The 23,398-nt window shown below is 47.8% G+C and overlaps 1 protein-coding gene across 2 annotated transcripts in view; it reads left to right on the forward strand.

Moving 5' to 3' along the window:
- Window positions 1-5,727: 5,727 nt before the first annotated feature.
- The window catches only part of SLC13A3 (solute carrier family 13 member 3), a 58,520-nt gene continuing 40,849 nt past the window's right edge, over window positions 5,728-23,398 (forward strand). For both annotated transcript variants that reach the window (XM_081149970.1, XM_081149971.1), the window contains exon 1: window positions 5,728-5,904. In XM_081149970.1, coding sequence (XP_081006096.1) covers window positions 5,794-5,904 — 111 coding nt within the window. In that variant the 5' untranslated portion in view covers window positions 5,728-5,793. The remainder of the gene's footprint in view (window positions 5,905-23,398) is intronic.

Genomic DNA, 23,398 nt, shown 5'->3' on the forward strand with positions numbered 1-23,398 from the left:
CATAGATTGTTATTTGCTTGTTAAAAATGGGCTTTAGGGGCGTAGCAGTGTGTATCATTGGAATTTCAGCTCTACCATGCACTAGCTGTGGACAAACATCTTAATTTCTCTGAGCCTCAGTTTTCTTATCTGTCTAATGGGCATATCCAGTAGGGAGTGAAAATAAATGGTAGTCAAATCATCGATTGGGGAAGTTCTTTAAGAATTCCCTCCTAAAAAAAAAAGAATTCCCTCCTACATTCTACTTCCTTTTCAGTGGCTAGGGGGAAGAAAGGAAGCCTGGGGGCCATGTTTTCTCCGGCAGTGTTCTAAACCATCCAGCTAGAGGATTCATGTCGTGTGGACTCTCCTTTCTCTAAGCTCTTCTGCAGGTGAGAAAAGTAATAGCTAACTATTGCTATGGAACAAATTGCCCTGGAACTTAATGACACAAAACAACTACTTATTATGCTCACAGATTATATGGGTCAGAAATTTGGACATGGCAGCACGGGGATGTCTTATCTCTGATCTACCATGTCTGGGGCCTCAGCTGGGTGGGGCTGGGGTCGGGGCTGGAATCATCTGAAGGCTGATTCACTCATACACCAGTTGTCGTCGCTCGCCGTTTGTCGGGAGCCTTGGTTTTTCTCTCTGTGTATTTTGTTTTTCCTTCTGGTTTAGTTTGAACATCAAATATGATGGCTGTTTCAAGGGTGAGAGTCCCAAGCGTGAAGGAACCAGGCAGAAGCCATCCCTTTTTATAGCTCAGCCTTGGAAATCTCTAGCATCCATCTGCCATGTTCTTTTAGTTGGCTCATCACAAGCCCCCACCCACTTTCAAGAGGTAGAGACAGAGACCCCCCCACCCCCGAGTGGGAAGACTGTTAATCACATTGTAAGTGGAGCATGTGGGATGCACATCTAGGATGGAGGAATACACTGGTGCTATCCTTGGGAAGTAGAATCCGTCCCAGGCAGAATCATAATTGTCCGTGAACACTTACTGTGTGCAGGTACTGTGCTGCACCCTGGCCTGTTAGTTCTCCCAACATCTCTGTTAGTTACATTCTATCTTCATTCCGTTTCAGATGGGAAACTGAGGCCACTGGAATTAAACCTCTTGCCTTGTGTTGCACAACAAGCAAGTGGCAGGGCCAGAATTGGAATGCAGCTTTGTCTAATGCAGAGTGCGTATTGGAAGGATTAAATGAGATCATACATGTAAAGTGCTGGAAACAGTGCCTGGCACATAGTGCAGTATATGTTCTTGCTATTATTAACAATAATATTAGTATTACTTTTGCGCCACCGGATTGAAACCTCTGCTCTATACTAAGTATTGCACGCTTAGTCTCAGCTGGTTCCAGAAGAGAGCCAGTCCAGAGGCCCTGGCTGCAATATACCCTGGTCCAACTGTCTCCACTTGGGGAATGGACCAGAGTTTTCTATGATGTCAGCTTGTCCAAAACCCCAGGAATAATTTTCCCATTTGGAATACCCCATCCTCCCCACTCCTACGCCTCAAATGTCCAAAGTGCTTCCTGCAGGGCCTCTCCCTCATCCAATGTTGTCTGACGCTAGCCGAACTAAAACCTTTGATGAAACCGGTTACTGGGCTGGTTCAAGGTCAGGCCCCCAGCCTGAAAGGACATGGGAGAAAGTTTCATCACAGCCTGCAGGGTCCATTGGGAAATAACTTGCCCTGGGGGTTCCTGGAATCATGGAAGCATGAACCAGCTAGGAAGTGAGCACTGTACCCCTTTCTGAGTCTTTCTCTTGCCACCTCTTAAGCTTCCCAGATTTCAGATCTTTGACTCCAGTTTTTGGAATTTTGCTATGACCATGAGCTCTTTGCACTGAGTTACTTAATATTTTTCTTGGAGTTGTTTCACATTGTCAACTTAAATAGGTTTAACTTAAAATGGGGATTTAAAAAAATAAATCATGGCTTTAATAAAATATGAAAATCATGTGCTCTAAGTCAAAAGTAAGTATAAGAATAAATAAAAGTCAATCATTACTGTCCAATGTTGTCCAAAGTCTCTGCACTAAAGCCTTCTCTGGCTGTTACAATGAGAACTGACCAAGTGCTGAGGGATTAAAGGGATGCTAACACCCAACTGAGACTCTCTCCATGGTGTAGTAAAGAGTTGAAGAAAATTGACACAGGGAATAATTTTCACCCTGTGGGATTAAATGTTATTATTTAAATGCCATGTAGTACAACATAAAATAATCTGTGTTTCCTCACTGGTATACTTCTCACACTATGAGAAATATTCCACCATCTCTTTAGATCCCAACAGCTCCTCTCTCTCCTAACCTCATCAGACTATCTGTAAGACCTGCCAGCTCTACTGCCAACATATATCAAGAACTGAATCATTTACGTCTGCCACTACTACTCTGGTTTCAACCACTATCATCTCAGCCCGAGGGACCTTTTAAATGAAAAGCATATCTACTAGAATAACCATGATAGGAGCGTTTACAAAACATGGCTAACATATTTAATGGTGAAAGACTGAATGCTTTCTTCCTAAGATTGTGAACCATACAAGAATGTCCATTCTCATAAGGAAGGTGCATAGAAGCAGCAACAGGAGAGCCTAGGCTGTGCTGCTTTGGATCACTGAGAAGTCAGAGAAAAAGTGGACTTGGAGACAGGTTTGGGGATTAGCCCAGGATGAGCTGCCACTGACCATTGCTCCTCAGGTTACAAGTCTACTCAGCCATAGTGCATGAAGTTCTAGCAAGTGCAATAAGGCAAGAAAAGTAAACAAAGGGCATACAGATCAGAAAGAAAGAAAGAAAAGTGCCTTTATTGTAGATGACATGATTGTCTATGTAGAAAGTCCTAAGGATTTGACCAAAAAACAAACAAAAAACCCCCCTAGAACTAATAAATAAACTGAGCAAGGTTGTAACATGCAAGATAAACATACAAAATTCAATTTTATTTTTGTATACTGTCAGTGAACATCCAGACACTGAAAAAAATGGAATACCATTTCCATTGCTCAAAAAATGTAACATGTAAATATAACAAAACATGTATAGGAAATTTAGCCTAAAACTGCAAAATGCTGATCAAAGAAATTAAGGAAGATCTAAATAAATTGAGAGACATACTCTGCTCATGGATTAGACAAGTCAACATAATAAGGATGTGCATGCTCTCCATATTGATATACAAGTTTAATTCCTATCAAAATCCCAACAAGAATATTTGTAGATATGAACAAGATTATTCTAAAGATTTACATGAAAATCAAAGGAATATAATAACTAAAATGATTTTTTTTAAAGAATAAAATAGGAGGAACCAGTCTCCCCAATTTAAAGACTTCTTATATACTTAGCTAAGAAAAGTTAGCTATGAAAAAATCTCCTAGATTTATTAAATTTTGAGTCCCACCTGCAGTTGCCTTGGCAGGGCCAGACCATATATGGCCTTTGGGCGGGACGTTCCCCACCCCTGACTTATAGTCATCAAGACTGCATGGTGTCATTACTGGCAAGACGACAAGACCTCAGTTCTTGTCTTCTTGAAGGATTTTAAGGGACAAAGTATAGCAAAGTAACTAAGGATGTATTAGCTGAAGCAAAAATATACTTAGGACAGTGAAACAAGAAGGAGCATAGAAGCAGCAGCAGGGGACCTCAGTCTGGGCTGCTTTGGCTCTAGGAGAAGTCAGAGAGAGAGAAGAGGGCCTTGGAAACAGGTTCAGGGGATAAGCCCAAGACAAGCTGCCACTGCCCATTGCTCCCCTGGATGCAGATCTTGTGGAGTCCCTTAGGGGGAGAAGGTGGGAAGGGAATGGGGCTGGCATGCTCCCCTGGGTGAGAGGGCTCGTGCTGGGTCCTTCATCCTGAGTGTATTTATCGCTCTCTTTGCAGGTGGAAATCTTAGGGAAGGTCTCAGGGGAGAGTCTCAATAGAATATTCATCAGCTTTCCAGGTGAGCTCTTTCAGGGTTGTGGTCTCCACTGATTGCTCAGCACCAGGGCAGAGGGTCATTAGTCAATGCAGCTGGTCCTGAGGCAGCCATGGCATCACTTGTCTGGTTTTGCTGCTTTTCTGGGCCTGGAGCTGAAATAGAACTGAGGCCTAGATGTTATCTTTAAGGAGGAAAAGGTCAGAGGGTCTAAAACCACATGACCAGAGATATGCTAGAGGAGGCTAGGTTACCCTGGGTGTGAGGTTCTTGTTTCCCCAGTTTTGCCTCTTGCTAGGCATCTGTGTCTTTCTGCCCTGGTGAGTTTCAGTACCTGGCCCATCGTCCTTGCTCTGCTCATGTCTGTCTGTCTATAACAGTATTGGTAAAGAGATAGACAATTAGATCAATGGAACACAACAGAAAATCCAGAAATAGATCTAGCACACATGCCTGATTGATTTTTGACAAAAGCAATTCAAGGGAATAAAGAAAACTCTTTGAATAAATGATGCTTCAGCAATTGGTCAATGATAGGAAAAAAAGAAAAATGAAGAAAAAACCCCTTAACCTAAGTCTCATACCTTATGTAAAAATTAATGTATGAACTTAAATATAAACAAAATTATAAATTACCAAACATCTAGAAAAAAAATGTGAGAAAATCTTCAGGATCCAGGGCTATGCAAGGAGTTTGACACCAAAAGCATGATTAAAAAAATGACAAATTTGATTCCACCAAAATTACAAATGTTTGCTCTATGAAGGCTGTTTAGAGGATGAAGAGGCTGGGAGAAAATATTTGCAAATGAAATATCTGGCAAAGGACTGCTGTCTAGAATGTATAAAGTACTCTCAAAATGCAACAGCAGAAAACAAACAGTCCAGTTAGAAAATGGGTAATGACAGGAAGAGATAATTCGCCAAAGAAGATATACAGATGGCAAACAGAGTCACGGAAAGATGCTAAACATCATCATCAGCCACTGGGACAATGCAAATTAAAACCACAACGCGGCATCTCTACACTCCTATCAGAAGGGCTAAAATAAAACTAGTGACAACACCAAATGCTGGCAAGGATATAGAGAAGGCAGGTCACTAATAGAAATGTACAATGGTGCACACACTTTGGAAAACAGTTTGGCAGTTTCTTAAAGAACTAGGGACGCTGCTACCATACAACCAGCAATTGTACTCCCCTGCATTTATCCAAGAGGAGAGAAAGGACTCCTCCAAGCTCCAACCTACAGGTGACTCACCCACCCTGGGAGAAAATAATAATACCGAGGGCGGTGGAAGTAAACACAATAATTCCCACCGAGGGCTTGCTCTGTGCCAAGGACGTTAAGTGCATTATCTCATTTAAGCTTCCCCACAGACTCTTGTCTGGTAGTGACCGTTATCATCGCACTCCCACTATCCGGAGGAGTAAACTGAGGCCCAGGGACCTCGCTCAAGCCCACGAGCTAGCGTGGGGCGGAGCCAGGATCTGAACCCTGGGAGGCGCTTTCGCCCTCACACCGTCATTATCTCATGTGTCTCCGGTGACTGAAGAGTGGCGAGAGGAGATGAAGCCCGCGGCCCGTCACCTAATTGGAAAGTCGTGGGGCTGAAACCCCAGCCAAGCTGCCTTGGGGACGGAGCCAGTTCCGTGCTCGCCTTGCGTAACTGCACCTAACTTTTCCCGGCGCCTTCCACCCAATTCCCGGCGGGGGTGCGGGGCAGGCACCCTCGCGCCGGTCCGAGAGGTGTGGGGGACAGGGCGGGTCCCCAAGCGCAGTCCCCGCCCCGGGCCCTGCCCCCGGCTTTAAGCGGGCGCGTGGCCCAGAGGCCCGCAGTCCCGGGCTGGCCGTCGCCCCGCGGTCGCACCGATGGCGGCGCTGGCGGCCGTGGCCAAGAAGCTGTGGAGCAGCCGGCGGCTGCTGGTGCTGCTGCTCACGCCGCTGGTGCTGCTGCCGGTGGTCTTCGCCCTCCCGCCCAAGGTAACGCCCCGCCCCGCCCGCCCGCGCTCCGCTCCCCTCCCGGCCGCGCCCCGGGCCCTTCCCGAGCCTCCGCGCGGGGGCTGAGATCCCGGTGCGGGCAGTTTTCGCAGACTCCCTGCACCCTCTCCTCTCTGTCCGCTGCTGTGAGCGCCCCAGCCCCGGCCCCTCTCCCAGCCGCCCCTGGAGCCCGAGTCCCCCCAGCTTTCTGATCTCACTTCTGCGGGAATGATGTCTCTGTATTGAGCTCTAACTACAGCCTGGGCGCTGTGTTGCACGGTTCACTTGATCATCGCGATGAGCACTTTATGCCGAGCTGTGTGACCTGGGGCGAGTCACTTAACCTCTCTGAAGTTAACATCTCGGGCGGGAAACGATAGTGCCACTGCGTAGGGTTGTAGAGAATATTAAACGAGGCAAACAGTCATGCTGAGGGTAAGCATAACGATTGTTTTGATGGCAAATACGATGGTGGTCCCCTAAGGTTCTAATGGAGCTGAAAAATTCCTATTGCCTAAGTGACTTGTAGCCACCCTGACCTTACAAAACAAGCCAAGTTTAACCAACACTTACTAGGAGCAAGGGGCAGCACTAGTTTGCCTTACGCGGTTCATCTCACTTAATCCTTTATTTTATTAAAATATTTTTAAATTATAGTTGACATATGATATTCTATTAGTTTCAGGTGCACAACCCAGTGATTAGATATTTATGTAACATTTATAAAGTGGTCACCCCAGTAAATCTGTACCCATCCTCATGCATTTGTGGTGATGCTGGTGTAAACAAGCCTATAAAAGTACAGCAGTCCTGTAAAAGTGCCAGTCCTATAAAAGTACAGCACATGCAATTATGTACAGTACATAATACTTGATAATAAACCACTATGCTACTGGTTTATGCATTTACTGTTGTCAATGTAAGAAATGTCTAATCCTGTAGAACTTTTTTAAATTGAATTTATTGGGGTGACATTGGTTTGCAAAACCATATAGGTTTCAAGTGTACAACTCACTAAAACATCATCTACACACTGCATCGTGCGCCGATCACCCCAGCAAAGTGTCTTTCTGTTCCCATTCCACACCCCCCTTTGCCCACCTCCACCTAGTCTCTACCCTCCTTTCCCTTTGGCTATCACCACACTGCTGTCAGTGTCTATGTGTTATGTTTTTTGGTTAATCTCTTCACTCTCTCATCCAGTTCCCCCACCTCCCTCCCCTATGACAGCTGTCAGTCTGTTCCATGCATCCATGCACCTGTTTCTGTTTTGTTCATCAGTTTATTTGTTCATTAGATTCCACATATATGTGAGATCATATGGTAGTTTTCTTTCTTTGACTGGCTTATTTCACTTAGCATAATAATCTCCAGGTCCATCCACACTGTCACAAAAGGTAAGATTTCCTTCTTTTTTATGGCTGTGTAGTATTCCACAGAGAATTTTTAGGAGTTTATTTGAGCCAAACTGACGACAATTGCTGGGAAAGAGGATCTCAACAGACTGAGAAAATAATCTAGAGAATGGTAAATTCATTGGTGGTAGATTAGGGAGGTAGGAGAGAGCAAAGCGGGGAAAGCTCTGAGACTGGATAAAGGCGGGTATGGGACAGTTAACATTTACAGCCCATAGAGATGGTGTTCAGGGAACAAGATAACATGAGGGGTTCTGTGCTCTTGAGCTCTGGTGGGAAATCCTGCCCTCAGGGGCCTGGTAAAAAAGGAATCACTCTGAATTCCAAAGGCATCTTATCATAGATGCAAAAAGACAATAATGTCTCACCTGATGTAAACACTGATCTTTATCAAGGAAGCTACTGCCCAGGATGTGATTACCTGCCATGACTCACTTTTAGTTAGGAATTTTTATGTTCAGAGCACCCTATGCGGTTATTTTCATTCTCTGAGTTTGCTAGCCTCCACGCCGGCTTCCCCTGAGCTTGTCAAGTTTGGTATGTGGCTCCTTTTTCCTGTGCACTAGACTGTACTTTTTACTGTTACTTTAGAGTGTACTCTTTCGACTTAGAGAAAGGAGTTTGCACCCTGGCCGGTGACTCGGTTGGAATTTCATCCCATACAACAAAGGTTTCAGGTTTGATCCCCGGTCAGGGTGTGTACGGGAGGCAACCTATGGATGTTTCTCTCTGGCATCGATCTCTCTCTTCCTCTCTCTCAAATCAATAAGGAAACATGTCCTTGGGTAGGATAAGAAAAGAAGTTTGCTGGAAACCGTGAGCCATAGGACACCAGCAGGGGCTTCATGCGCCTCGTAGCCAGTCTGTCGGCTGTGTTACACTCCCACTCCCACGTGCGTGATTTAATCTTGTGTCTGTTGGCGCGGTAACCGGCTGAGCGGGCCTGTAGCCTGGGAGCACTAGGCTGGCCCACGGACCTTGGTGTGCAGTAGGCCACACCATCTGGTCTGTGTAAGTGTCCTCTAAAGCTGGCACGAGGTGCATTTCTCAGGACGCGCCCCCCAGTAGTGTGGCTCATGACTGTATATGTAAAGCTCTTAGACCCGAGCCTGGTATACGGTAAGTGCCCAATAATACACCGGGGGACAGCCAAATTTAACAAATAACTTGCTAGGAGCAAGGTGCAGTGCTAAGCTTTGCCTTATGGGTTTCATCTCATTCAAACCTCTCTTTTATTAAAATATATTTTTTAATTTTTCAATTACAGTTGACATACAATATTATATTCGTTTCAGTTGTACAATCCAGTGATTAGACATTTATTATAACTTATGAAGTGACCTCCCCGATAAATCTTGTACCCATCTGACACCATGCATAGTTATTAGAATATTATCGACCGTTTTCCCTGTGCTGTACTTTACATCCCCAGGACTATTCTGTAACTACCGATTTGTCTAAATCCCTCCACCTTTTCAGTGCCCCTCACAGGGGGGAGGATTATTCAGCCCATTTTCCAGAAAAGAAAGTGAGGCTCAGAGAGAGGTGACTTGCTCAGAATCACACAACAGCTGGGTGGGGGTTTGGTCCAGAATGCGAGCTGTTTCCAGACTCTCAAAGAAAGTCTTGAAGATCAAAGGAGATCCAGATTGATGTCAAGAGTGTCGGATGAAATCACCACCAACGGGGGCTGGAAGGAGATGGTACCGCAGGTCCCTGTGGGGTGCCTCACCTGTGCCCAGTCCATCAGAGGCATGACTGGAAGGCACTAAATTGTTTCACCATCCCTCAGTGAGATATTAAATGTTCATAAAAGTAATGAGAGGGTGGCCCTGGCCAGTTTGGCTCAGTGGTTGGAACATCAGCCCATGCACTGAAAGGCCTCGGGTTCGATTCCTGGTCAAAGACACACACCTGGGTTGAAGGTTCGTTCCTGGTCCAGGTTGGGTGCCTGCGGGAAGCAACCAATAGATGTGTCTCTCTCACATTGATGTTTCTCTCTCTCTGTCTCTCCCCCTCCCTTCCACTCTCTCTAAAAAAACCAATGGAAAAAATATCCTCAGGCAAGGATTAAAAAAAAAGTAATGAGAGGGTGTAATTTAGTGGTGCATTACCCAGCACCCACCAGCAGAGACCAGGAGAGCTGGGATGTGTGTTCAGAGAGAGCTGCCTGGAGGAAGGAACCGAACCCTTCTTGGGCCCAGGGAGTGAGGAGGTGATACTAGGTGGTGCCAAGGACATCCAGAGCTAAGACACAAGTAAGTCCTTTAGTGTGTAATTATCCAACTAGACATTTCAATTAGACTTTTCTAACATAGAAAAGAAAAACAATAAATGCTGGAATAGGATTAGGTCACTTTTTCGAAAAGCATTCCATCCTAGGCCACTTGCTGACCGCAGGACCTTGGACTAACCTCCTTTTTTCTTTGGCTCTCACTTTTCTTGTCTGTAAAAGGGGGCGACCAAGGAAGTTGCCTCCCTTTGTGAAGTATTCCTGGTGGAAGGATGGATGGGTCTGTCAGGTTCTAGGCAGAGCTCCAGGGAAGAAGAGTTGAAGCACACAGACTCTCTCCTCAGCAGAGCATTCTGGAAGCGTCTCTGTCTCGGCTTTGCCCTCTAGCAAGATCTGTGAATCCAGAGGCAGATCCAGGTGTCATGGCGCCTGAAGTATGTAGTATTTGAGAGGCTCTCTTTACCAAAAAGCATACAGATTTACAAATGCAAGATTGAGTATGGAGTTTGGGAAGGGGGTGTGAAGCTTAAGCTTCATTAGCTGCACAGTGAGTCTGCTTCCCTATGGACTGCCTGCGATGGTGGCAGGGAAGATGTTTTATTGAGTGATTAACTCTTGCTATGTACCAGGCACCATGCTAAGAGCTTCGCAGGCATTGTCCTATGGCCAGTGAAGCAGCTGCTGTTAACATTGCTATTGAACAGATGAGCAAATGGAAGCTCAGCAAGGTTAGGTGACTTGCCCAAAGTCACACAGCCTGTACAAGGCTGGAATGCAAGGTCTGTACTTCTAATCATTGCACTTTATACTCTTCCCTTAGTTATAAATGAATGAAAACCTCTCCTGGTTCCCTACAGATCCCTGGTGGGGACTTTTTGGTGGCCCTAGATGTCACTACCTCTTTACATGGCTCACAAACTTACAAGGAGGCACATCTGGCTTTTTGGGAGATCTTAAACTCCTTCAAAATCTCTATCAGCATGCTTGATAAATGTATACATTTATCATTATTATATTTTTTGATGTTAATAACTGACATGTTTCTCAATCTAATGCACAATGTGAACAAAAGCATCCTTAGAGAACACTGAATGGAGAACATTGCTGTTTTTATTGATCTGTGACCTACATTTAGAGCAAACAGAGTGGGTTTGCTAGACAAACACAGCTTCAAGACAATCTGTGTAATCTTAATCACTGTTAACCCTGTGATACCTTCTCCAAAGTCTGGTGGTTTGACAAAAATATGCTGTGTGTGCAAATGTAGCTTCAAGGCAAGTGTCCTCAGCATCTGCCCCCACCCCCACCATCAGATTGCCGCATTCAGGCCTCTCTCACATGGAAATTCTGGAATCACCATGCAGGTTGTATCGTACACATGTTTTCCCAAAAACTTTTGCAAAATTGCAGTTATCAGATCAGGAAAAACTTTTGAGAGGTGCCAGCATTTGCCCTTGGCCCCTATTTGGGTCCTGCTTTTCCAGTTTGATGACATCTCCAGGCCACTGTTCCTCTGAGGCCCTAGGAGTCTGATTGGTCGGATGGGTTGGTTCTCACGCACCTGTCCACTGGCGACGGTGAGCTGGTCTGGGAGGCTGCGGTTAATCGGAAGGGCAGATGGGCGTGGGGAGGAACAGTTCTTACATTATGTCCTCTGGGCTCTGAGAGCGCCAGCAGGGATGACAAGGAGTGGGATGCACTTGTGGAATGCAGTGGTTGCAATTTCCAGCACCACTGGGGATCCGGCTCTTACTACGAAGAGTGCTAGAGACTTAGGAAGTCAGGACGCTGCTGGAGGGACCACTCAGCTTTCCAAAAATGGCCATCCTGGCAGCTGGAGGTTTGGGGACTGACCTTGGGCAGCTGGTGGGGACAGGTGAGACTATTAACACAGGCTTGCAAATAAGTGCCAGCCCCCGTGTGTTTGCAGAGAAGTCCTGCCCCCCTTTCCCGCCTCCCACCCGCTGAAAGCAAATTTAGCTGGACTGAGCATCTGGCCAGTTCTTACGGTGGCTACTCCCCGGTGACTCTTTCTAAGGATGCTGTGAGCAGGAGGAGTTCGGGGGTGCTCTAGGTAGGCCTGCTACAGGGTGTTGTGCAGGTCGTGCACTGCACAAGGGGCCTTGAGGCAAAATGAGAATAAATCAGCCTGCACTCCACAGAGCAAACCCACGCACCCTAGTGCGGCGCTGGTTCTGCCTGAGAAACAGCCCCTTCTCCTAATTTATACAAAGGTATCCAGTCTGGCTGGCAGCAGACTTGTTTTGGGGGGGGGGGCGGTTCTTTTTAGGGGATGGTAGTACACCTGTGAGATCAGAGCCCACATTTTTGCATTTGTCTAATTCTTGGGTGGGGGCATCTAGGGAAGGTGACCAGGAAAATGGCCATTTCGTTCCCAGTTTTGAGTCTTTGGGATCAGAACTGGATTCTCATTGTTCTGAGACCTTGGGCAGTTTCTTCATCTATAACATGGTCATAAAATCACCTTCCTCCCTGCTTATTACTTGGGTCCAGTGAAATCATATATTGTACCTGCACCATAACTTCTTACTTTTATATTTAATGCTCAAGGTAAGTTTTAACTCTCGCATTCTACAGATGAGGAAACTGACTCAGAGAATTGAAGTGATGGAAAACAGAGTGTGTTTGAGTCGAGACTTGGATTTGGGTTTTGGCTCTGAAGCCATGAGACAGGGGGCCTGGGCTGGAGACCTTGAATTTGATGAGCATCAGTTTCCTTATTTGCGAAGTGGGGAGACTCACACCCTCCCCAAGGGCTATTATGAGACAGAGGCCTGGCCTGCATGGCTCAGCGATTGAGTGTTGACCTAGGATCCAGGAGATTGTGGTTCGATTCCCGGTCAGGGCACATGCATAAGGCAGCTGATCAATGACTCTCATCATTGATGTTTCCCTTTCTTGCCCTCTCTCTTCCTCTCTCTGAAATCAATAAAAATATATTTTAAAAAAAAAAAGACGAAGCACAGAAATCATCCAATGCAGTGCCAAGCATTAGTGGGAGTTTATAGTAATTACTTCTATTTTTTCCCATATATCTTAGCTATTTTACATGCCTTTCACATTTCAATTTCATTTACTCTTCACATAAGCCATGAGAAGTAGGAATAGTAATTTTCCTCATTTTTACAGATGCGGAAAGTGAGGCACAGAGAAGTTAGGTAATGTGGTCACACAGCTACTAAAGATTACTTCAATCACCTCCTCTCTTCTCGTGGTCCTGTTTTGGCAGACAGGGTGGCAGGGTTCGGAGAGGCCCTCGAGTCTTCCCGTAATAGGGATTTCCCTGAAAACAATAACAACAATAAAACCACAAGTGCAGCCTTGTGGATGGAACACCTTCTCTGGCCAGGCACTGCCTAGTGCTTTTCACTTGCCTCCTCTCCTTGAACCCCAGAGAGCTGGGACAGGGAATTTGTCCACACGCACCCCCAAAATGGCATGTGGTCTGACTTGGTTTCCTTCATCCAAATACCTCTCACAACAAATTGCCAAATCCTTTTACCACTTAATTACCCATTCCTATCACTTAGCTATTTTTTACGTTAATGCCTTACAGCACCGCCCCCTTTTAAAAAAATCATAAATACAATGACTTAGAAAACGTATGTTATGTTGAATCGTGTTTGGAAAATCAGGATCATGAATTGTTTTAGGCAGAGGGGCCAGCACCAGCAACCTTGGTACTTGGGTTCTGGCTAGGAAAGAATTCAGAGCCAAGACCCAGACTGTAAGAGAACATTTATTTGGTAAATCTGAGGTGGAAGAAGTAATTCCTAGAAGAAAAGGGCCAGAGAAACAAGTAATAGATGCAAAGGAAGGGCCTGTGGAGCTTGGGAGTGAGGAAGGTAATGGTAATATGCCTGAGGGGGGGGGTCAGGGGGTCCAAACTGCATGACCATTGATATGCTAGGAGAGGAAAGGTCACCCTGGGGGTGAAGTCCCACCCTACAATTGTCATCTGCTAGGCACACAGGGCTTTCTGCCTAGTGACCTTCTGTACCTGGCCCGTCTTCCTTGCTCAGCTCATGTCTATCTAACTGCCTACAACACAATGACTAATAGAATAGAAAATTAGTGCTGCATAAATAAATATCCTGTGTTGGTTAATTCTGGCTACATACAGCCTGCCTGAAGCTGAGAGCCTGAGACCTGCCCTTTCTTTGTTATAAAGTGAAGGAAATGATCAAGAGAGGTGTTCAAGGCAAGCTAATACCAAACTGAGACTTTGTTTTGGAGGGAAATTGAAGGAAGAATCAGAAGGGGAGTAACCTTGGTGTTCTTTACTGTCTTATAAATAGTCCAAAGTCTTCCAGAGTTGGCCTCTTTCACTGCAAGGAATATTGGACTCGAAGCCTGTATATATATATATATATATATGTGTGTGTGTGTGTGTGTGTATATATGTGTGTGTGTGTGTGTGTGTGTGTATATATATGTGTGTGTGTGTGTGTGTGTGTGTGTGTGTATATATATATATATTCCTTATTTGGAGATTCATGAAGTTGACTGTATGCCCCGTTTCTTGGTTTCCTCATTTGTAAAATGAGGGGGCTACCTAGATGACCTTCTTTCCACCGTGCCACTTGGTGGCTGATACATAAAGGAAATCTCCTGGCATGTGCTTGACCAAACAGTGGTCCACCAAAGATGTCCATGTCCCACTCTCCTGAATGTGTGCATGTTACCTTACATGGAAAAGAGGACTTGTCAAACCTGGCAAGCTTGTTTCTGCCTCAGGGCCTTTGCACTTGCTCTCTGCCTAGAATGAGCTGGATCCTTCCAGCCATTCAGGTTTTAGCTCCAGTGGTACTTCCCCTGAGGAGCCCTTCCTCCTCAAGAACTCTTGCCCTCCTTACCCACAAAATTCCCTTTAAAACAGCCTCCTGTTTTATTTCCTTCGCTGCTCGTCCCAATCTGAAATGATCATTAGTTGTTCATTGTCTGCCTTTTCCACTGGGCTGTGAGCAACTTAAGGGCAAGGCCCATGTTTGTCTTGTTCCCTGCAGCTTCCCCAGTGCCTAGGACAGCATCTGACACATAGTAGGTATTCAGTAAATAAGTGAATGAATGAATATGAACTTGAATCCAGGTAGCTCTGAGTTCAGAAGACATGGACTTTCTAAAACCCCAGACTGCTACCAATTTGTGGAAGATTTGAGCTGGAACCAGTGTTTCCAGCCCTTTCGTTTTTCAGTTGAGAAGACTGAGGCCCAGAGGGAGCGGAGAGGGACTTTCCCAGCCTCCAAAGCCAAGTGGTCCCAGAACCCTCACCTGTGCCCCCACCATGCTGTTTGACCCATTGCTCACACAGACCCCTTGGCCTCGGAACGGCTCCTCTGAGGTCCTGCCAACTTTCCACTTTCTCAAAGCTCCAGCCAGGTGTGTAAACAGGCCAATGTGATTCCCCGTGACGTGGCAGGGACCAAGATCATGTGTTCTGACCGGACTCAACAGGACAGTGCCCTCTGGACTGATGAGTAGCATTTTCTGACACCCCCAGACGTTGAAGACACAAAGTCAGCACCCTAGCCAGGCTCAACCTGGCTGGAGCCTGGAGCAAGTCACTCACGTGTGCCCAAACCACTCTCTCCAGCCGAAGTCCATCGGGGAAGAGACACAAGGCCACACTACCTCCTGGCGAGTCATTGCTCTCCCCCAGCCTCGATTTCCTCCTCAGCAAAGTGGGCGTGATGACACCCACTTGCTGGGAAGCTGTGACAGTGCCTGATGCATTGTAAATGCTCAACAAAAAATTGTGGCTGTTGTTGTTATCTGCAAAATAGGAATACCAGGCTCTTGGCTCTGTCTACTTGTCCCTGAAATTCACAGGGGGTAGGGCAGCAATGGGAATGAACCTGTGCCAGAGGAAATGAAAATACTGGTGCATAAAACAGAACAGGGATCCCAGCTGGATAAAGATATTGGAAAAGGGCTCAGGAGGCCAACGTACCCCTGCCAACCAGCCCACTGGATCCCCTGCCCAGTTCCTTTTGCTCACCTCTCCCGTGGGGATCCTCATCAGCAGTCTGGGCCAAAAAAGGAATTGATTTCAACAGGATTAAGCTCTCTTGTAGAAATGTGCTGGCCCCTGGGAGGCTGCAGGAAGTGAATTCAAGTTTGTTGATGTCCTGGGCCACATGCCTTGCTCAAGCCCTCTCCTCTGTCCCCTAAGAGGCCCTCCTAAGAGCCATAGTCAATATCTCTCTAGCGCTTATTATGTGTCAGGCATGGTTCAAAGCACTTAGAACTTCCTTGCTAGCTCGTTTATGCTCAGCACAACTCCGTGGGGCAAGCGCTATTGTTATCCAAGTCCACAGATGAGGAAACTGAGGCACAGAGTGGTTTAGCGACTTGCCCAAGCTCCCAAGCTTGAAAGTGGCAGAGCAAGGATTCAAATCCTGGCATTCTAGCTCCAGAGTTGGTGCTCTTAGCGATGCTGTGGACACAGCGATGTCGATGGACCCATTTTACAGATGAGGAGGCTGAGACTCAAAAAGATGAAGCCACTTGCGTCACACCTCACAGCCATTGAATGAGCAGTGGGACTGGCATAAGAGTCTAGGTCCGTCTTGTTGAAAGCCCATAGTCCACCGTTCAGTGGAGGCTGGATGGAGTGGGGGACATCAAGGAAGGCTTCTCAGAGGAGACACATATCATTCTGACACTGTTTAGAAGTCTTGGGGAGCTCTCTGAAGACAGGAACTAACATGGGTGGTTAAGCATGATGGATAGGAGCTCAGGTTTGGCTGCTTGGGTTCAAGTTCTCGCTTTTTCATATGCTATGCGACCTTGGGCCAGTTGCTTAACCTCTCTGTGCCTCAGTTTCCTCATCTGCAAATGGGTCTGATAATCACTGATGATGCCTGTAAAGGGCTGAACAGATGTTGGCTGCCTTCATGGACAGATTGCCTATTGTGTTCTGCGCTCAGGGAAGTGCTTGCGATCAGTGGTTCGCAAGCATTTTGCTCTCTGGGGGACATTTGCCAATGCCTGGAGACATTTTTGATGGTCACAATTGGCGGGGGGAGGTTCTACTGGCATCTAGTGGGGAGAGGCCAGGGCTGCTGCTAAACACCCTACAACAAACAGGACGGCCCCACAGCAAAGAATTGCCAGGCCCCAGATGTCAGTGGTGCGGAGGCTGAGAATCCCTGGCTAAACGCTTTCATTTCTCTGATGCCCAGCAAGGCTGTGAGGCAGGCGCAGTCAAAGTCCCTTTTCCCGTCCGGGAAACCGAGGGCAGGGGAGGGACTTGCTGGCCTATGGGCACACCTGGCAGAAGGCCTCCCAGGGTGGAGACGATTTGGAGCGGAGGGCATCCCAGGCGAGACAAACCACCCTGGCCTGCCAGCTGGACTCAGAGACCAGCTTCGGGCTCCACTGGACAGAGCTGACCGTCCCCCCTGCCCTCTGGGCCCTCAGTGGGCGGGAACAGTGCCTGTCGTTTGCTTGGGAGAAGTAACAAGAGAAGCCCTTGTTCACTGTCACCCACAGCCCCCATTGTCCCTACGCTTTTATATGGGCTTGCTAGCACCTTTCTCTCGTGACAAGCTGGCTCTGGAGGTCTGGGGGTGAGGAAGAAGGGAAAGGAAAATTCTCCTGTTCCTTTTAACCATTTCCCGCCCATTTGTGCTGCCCCCTTGGACTTCTCTGGAAAGGGCTGGACTCAGCAGTTTCTTGTGGCGCCCGAGCAGGGTGTTTGGCAACGGAGTCCAAACAACGGGAGTGTAGGCAGTTGACTGAGATATGAGTCTTGGGAATGTGGTCTGCTGTGCTCACACCAGGACTAGATCATGGGGTGCCCAGGCCTGGGGGAGCCCTGCAGGGGGCGGATGCAGTACCCTGCCCTCAGCCCAGTTCCCACCTCCTGCTGGGGTGTTAGGGGAGACTGAGGCCTATTCTGAGAGGACTGTCTCACCCTCGCTAAACTGGCCATCAACCTGGGAGACCTGGCTCCATTTCCCCCTCCTGATCTTTTTCTGCTGTGGGACCTAGACCTCCTCTGGAAGAGGGGCCCAAAATAACTTTCTGAGGGGGAGGGGACAGAATCATGAGCATATGAACTCTAGTACCAGACTTCCTTGATTCCAGTCTTGCTCTTCCACTTCCTGGCTGTGTGACCTTGAGCAAGCTACTTAACCTCTCTGTGCCTCAGTTTCCTCCTCTATAATATAAGGATACTGATAGGACCTACCTCATAGGGGTGTTGTAAAGATTGGCTCATATACTGAAAATACTTTGGGCTATGCCCGGTGTGTGTATATATATATATGAGGTACTGGGTAAATGTTTGCTGTTAGTATTGATATTATTATTAGTAGTAATATTGTTATTTGCATTACAAACGAGCCCATGGATCCAGGGGTCTGGAGGGGCTTTACAGGGGCTGAGGCTTGTCTCTGAGTCCTCTTGGCGTCCTCCCTTTTCTCACTGTGTGGGTTCTTGGGTCTCTGAGGCTCCTTTTCCTTCACTATAAAATGGAATAAAGGTCATTATGAAGAGATGTTGGGAAAATTAAGTGAGATAGTGCTTATTCAGAGAAAAACCTCAGTGTAAGTTCCCTTGCCATTCTTATTCTTGGCCTGAAGCCTGGAGCCCCAGAGGCCTAAGAAGTGAGGGATTGTGGGCATTGGAAAGTCATTGTGGAGAGGGACTTGGAAACTCCATGGGTCAGGCCTCAGGAGCAGGGGCCCACCTCCCTGTCACTCACTAACCATATCAGGTCCCAGGATGGCTGGGGCAGGGCCAGCTGGACCAGAATGGGATGATGCTAAACAGTAGAGAATTGAAAATGTCAGGGACGAGGCAGACCCCCAGTGCCCGAGATCAGTTAGGTAGAGTGGTGGGCACCCATGATGTGGCCTCAGCTGACCCCGGATGGATCCCAGGTTGGCCAAGAACTAACTCTGTGAGTGGGAGCAAAGCACTTCCCTTGCCGGCCTCAGTTTCCTCATCCGTGTCAGGCCTGCCTACCTCATGGGGCTGCTGTGAGGAGCCAGGGAAACCAAGTGCTTTCTGAATAGTGAAGTGTCCTGCAAAGAGTAAAATGATAGAAATCTTGTCCATCTTGTTCCCCATTGTGCCCAAGCACCTGGCACATAGTAGGTCCTTAATAAATATTTCCAGAACTAATACAAAATCAAAGGGCTATTTCCTCAGTGTTTGCTGCAGGCATCGTCTACACGTGTTTAACACATTCAGTCAAAAAGTGTTCATCGAGCACTTACGGCACTCCATTTCCTTTTCCCGGGGGACGTGGCAGTGAACCAAACAGTCGCAAGTCCTTATACCTGTGGAGCTGACAGTTTAGGGGGAGGTATTAAAAAGAAACAGATAAATAAGTAGTACCTATGGCAGCTCTGATGATATACGTGCCATAGAGAAAAAAAGCGGAAGCGGGGAGTCAGGAATGGGGCAGTACAACTTTAGAGTCAGGAGGTTCCATAGGGAGGGAACCTTTGAACAAATTCCCGAGGGGGTGACATTTGACTTGAAGGAGGTCACGGAGGGAGCCCTGAGCACATATAAAGGAAGAGCATCCCGGGCAGAGGTCCTGAGGTGGGACTGTGGCAGGCTTTCAAGAAACATCAAAGATCTTCTTGGGTCCTCCTGATGGCCCCTCCAGGCAGATCCCACTCCTATGCCTTCGGACTAGATTTCACCTCAACCAGAGAAAGGCCCCCAAAGGTGTGTGTGTGGGGGGGGGAGCTGTCAGGAGCAGGGGGAGCTAGAGAAGCCCTGAGTGGGGCTTTAAATGTACCCCTCCCACCCCATGATGGGAACTGAAAGGCCCTTTGGAAGGGGACTCTGAGGCCCAGAGGGGAAGGAGCTGTTCAACATCACACAGTGAGTTGGCCTGTTTTTCTGAACAACTTGTTCTGCCCTCTCAGGGCTGAGCCAGGCTGCAGGGGGCTCCTGGGTCCAGTGGGGCTCCTACCTACCCCCACCCACCTCCACTGACCTACCTGGCTCAGGATTAGTGAGGCCTGGGAAGCTGTGGCATGTGAGCCACCCCAGGAACACTTTTAATGAATGGCCCCAAGAACTTGAAGTTGCACACCACCTGCTAATGAGTCCAGCGGACTAAACACTCCAGCCCAGGGGAAGGGTGGGGGGTAAGGGGACTGGACTCAGAGGTCTCCTGGGGCAAGTCACCCTCTCTACTTTCTCTTTTCCCTCTTGAGTCTTACGCCCAAATGGATACATGTGGTGTCTAACTGCTTGCTCAGAGTGTTTTCAGGATAAGGGGGAGCCCTGGATGGAAATCAGAGACCAGACTCCTGGGTTGCCCCCATTGTTTCCCTCTGAGTCACCCTGATCTAGTTGCTGGCGTCCCCTCCATGCCCCAGTCTCCTCCTCCAGAAAGTGGGCACACCAGTCAGCTCTGCTCATCTGCAAGACTGAACAGACCCAGAGGCGGTACGAAGGGGGCTGTAAAGTGCTTTTCTGTTGAGTGTCTGTCCTTTCATTTCCTTTAATAAAACCTACCAGACTGTGTGAGGAGCAAAAGTCACAATGCGTGTAAAGGGCTTAGCCTAGCACCTGCACATAGTAAGTGCTCAGTAAATGCTGGCGGCCACCCCCACTGTTGTCCTCATCACGAAGCCCACGACTAGCGTCCATAGGACTGGGACTAGGGCCCTGGGCTCAGACCACCACGGTGGGAATCAGGGCTTCATCCCTTGCTAGAAGTGCACATGAATAAATAAGTTGCTGAGCCCCTCTGTACCTCAGTTTCTCTTTTCTAAACAGGATTATGTGAGGTGTAGGTGAGCTCATGCATGTCAAAGGCATGGCTTGGGGCCTGGCCAGTGTGAGCCCTCAATAAATGGTTGCTTTGCTCTTCTCATCTACTGTTCATCTTGAAACAGTGTGACCTTGAGTAAGTCACTCAAGCTCTCTGAGCCACAGTAACCGAGCCACATGGAAACTGGGAACAGTAGCCGTAGCTGCCTCATGGGGCTCTGGGTGGAGTTTAACAAGGGGATCCATAAGAACAATGCCTGGCACATAATAAGTGCTCGATGTGTGCAGCCATCTCAAGTAGTGGTATTGCTGTGAGGCACGGAGGGAGATTTGCTTGAGAGACAGGGAAGGCGGGGAGAGAAGCTCCCAGAATCGCAGGGCTTTCGAAGAACCACCCGTGCACATTCCCTTGGATGTCCCTCCCAGCTCTCAGGGGGGTATAATATGCATCCTAATTTAGGGTTGAGGACACGGAGGCTCAGAAAGGGCACCTGTCCATCCAAATCTTGCAGCTTGTGAGTGGTAGACTGGAGTTTGCACCCACAACTGTGTGACTCCTAGTGGCCTTGTCACCTGAGCCTCAGCTGGCCTCATTTAACTCCCTTTTCTCAAGTGGAGGCCTTGTGCCTAAATGCTGCGTGGCCTCAGGAGAGACAGGTTCTCTTGCCAGGCTGGGTCCTTTGCCTGGGTCTGCTGTGTGCGTGCTCCAGACGCCTTTCCCTTTGGGCTCCATGTCTGTGTGCCACCTAGAATCATCATCTTCCTCCCCCATGGCAGGCCTGGAGTGCCTTACAGATCATTGGGGCAAAACTTCTCCCGTAAAAAGGGCAAGATGTGCTCAAAGTAACAGGGCCCATCAGTCATAGGTAACATTTTAAATATATATAGTTTACTCTGCCATGCATGGCTCCCAGCACTTTAGCTACATTCACTTATTTCATCCTTGCAATAACTCTATGAGGATGAAATTCTTATCATCATTATCACCATCTCCATTTTACAGATGAGGAAACTGAGGGGCAGAATTAAGTCACTTGCTCCAGGAAGCAATAGATGTAGGATTTGAACCCAGGTACTCTGGGCTGGCTGCCAGGTTCGTAACTCACAGGCCCCTCTGCTTCTTGGCCTTGGGTCCAGGTTTTCGCCCCCATCTCCCAGCTCCGTGTCCACTGATCCCAACAGCTCCTGCTTCCCTGGTGCTGGCCATCTTCCTGGTGCTGGCTCCCCGTGGTGACTCTGTTATGCCTCGGTTATCACTCCTCCGTTATCTATGAGCAAACTGAGGCTCCCAGCGCCGAAGCCATCTGGCCAAGGTCACTTCCATCAATAAGGGGTGCCTGAGCCATGATGCTTCAAACCCTGGGTCACTCTGAGGCTTTGACCTCTACGAGATACCGAGATAGCGGCGCTGGGCTGGGGGTGGTGAAGGGATGCTGAGACGTTTAAGGAGTGGCTTCTGCCTTTTTAGAGTTCAAAGTTCAGAGCCTCCCACCACCTGCCCTGGACTCTACTGGGGAACAGGCCTCTAGTGGGCAGCTGGCCACAGTCCTGCTCCCCAAAGGGGCTGGCATGGAGTCACCGGTGCCTGCGGAGAGCCTGGGTACAGCCCAGTGCCCTGACAGAAATGCCTGCTGCTGCCCACCAGGGAGCTGGGGAGGGGGTAGGATGGTGGCGGGTAAAGTTTCCAGATCAGGGCTCGGAGAACAGACCAGTTCTCTTTCTGTCCTGAGTGAGTGAGGGGGGCAAGTTTGGGGCAATGGGAAGAAAGATGCCTTGTGTCTGCCTGGAAGTCATTCCCCAGCTCAAAAATTAACCGCCTGATAAAGCATTTTCTTCTCCCCCCCTCACCTCGCATGCTTTGCCTGCAGACTTTAATCCCTGCTGTGATGGGCTCGCTAAGCCTGAGAAGCTGGGATTTCTTTGTGGGGGTGGGGATTATAAGGCTTCCTGTAAGAAATGCCCGGGTTGGGTTGGCATGGATAAGGCTGCTCAGGGACTGTGGGGACCTTCCTTTCTTGCTCCCAACCAGGGCCAGGGTTAGGGTAACCCAGGCAAGGCCCCTAAGGAACAAAGTTGGAGTTGGGCTCACCGTCAGGGCTGTGCACCTGCCTTACCCCAGTCTCAGCCCTGCTATCATCTCTGCTGCCTGATAAAGCTCAGGGCACCGTGGGCTTTCAAGGTAAAACAAGTCCTTACCTCTGACTCGCTGTGACTGCAGGCAAGCCCCTTTCCTTCTGCAGGCAACCATTGTCCTAGGGGTTAAATCAGACCAGGATTTCTCAACCTTGGCACTGTTGACATTGACACTATTGGGAAAGAAATTCTCTGTCTTGGGCACTGCAAGAAGTTAAGTAGCATCTCTGGCCTCTACCCACTAGATTTCCCCTCTCTAATCATGACAACCAAAAATGTCCCCAGGCACATGTCCCCTGGGGGGACAAAATCACTCCCTATTGAGAACCATGGAATTCAACGATCTCAAATTTATTCTAGCTGTGATAGTTTAAGACTTTATGTTAAGATTTAAGAAGAGCATTTAAGAATTTGAACTTGAATTATTAATAATAAAGTACATTAATATGTGATTATGAATAATTTATCCAAAATAACAATAGCTCATATTTATTGAGCATTCCCATGTGTTCATCGGTGGGTGAGTGGTTAGCTTACATGAAATAAACCACTCTCCGAGGTAGGTACTATTATTGTGTGCCCACAGTAGGTAAGGAAACTGAGGGCGAGGGCGTTAAGTAACTGGCCCAGGATCACACAGCTGGAGTGGAAGGCTTACCTGATTCCAAAGCTCATGCTAGTTCTGCGATGCCTGTTTATCGTAGAAAGATTAGAAAAAACAGATAACCGAAAGGAAATATAGTTCTTCCTGAGGACCAAGCTACCAGGTGGAAGGCACTTCTGGTTTAAGTCGGTGGAATCCAGACTTTCCCATCCCACCCATCTTTGTAAAGCAATCTGAAAACAGCGACCAAAAGTAATAAAGGGAGGAGGGAATGTCATCTTTGAAGAGAAGGACAGGCCAGTCCCAGCCCTGGTGAGTGAAGAGGTGACAGTGGCGATGGGATTT

Source organism: Miniopterus schreibersii (assembly GCF_964146895.1).
Source record: "Miniopterus schreibersii genome assembly, chromosome: 10".
Taxonomy (NCBI): Eukaryota; Metazoa; Chordata; class Mammalia; order Chiroptera; family Miniopteridae; genus Miniopterus; species Miniopterus schreibersii.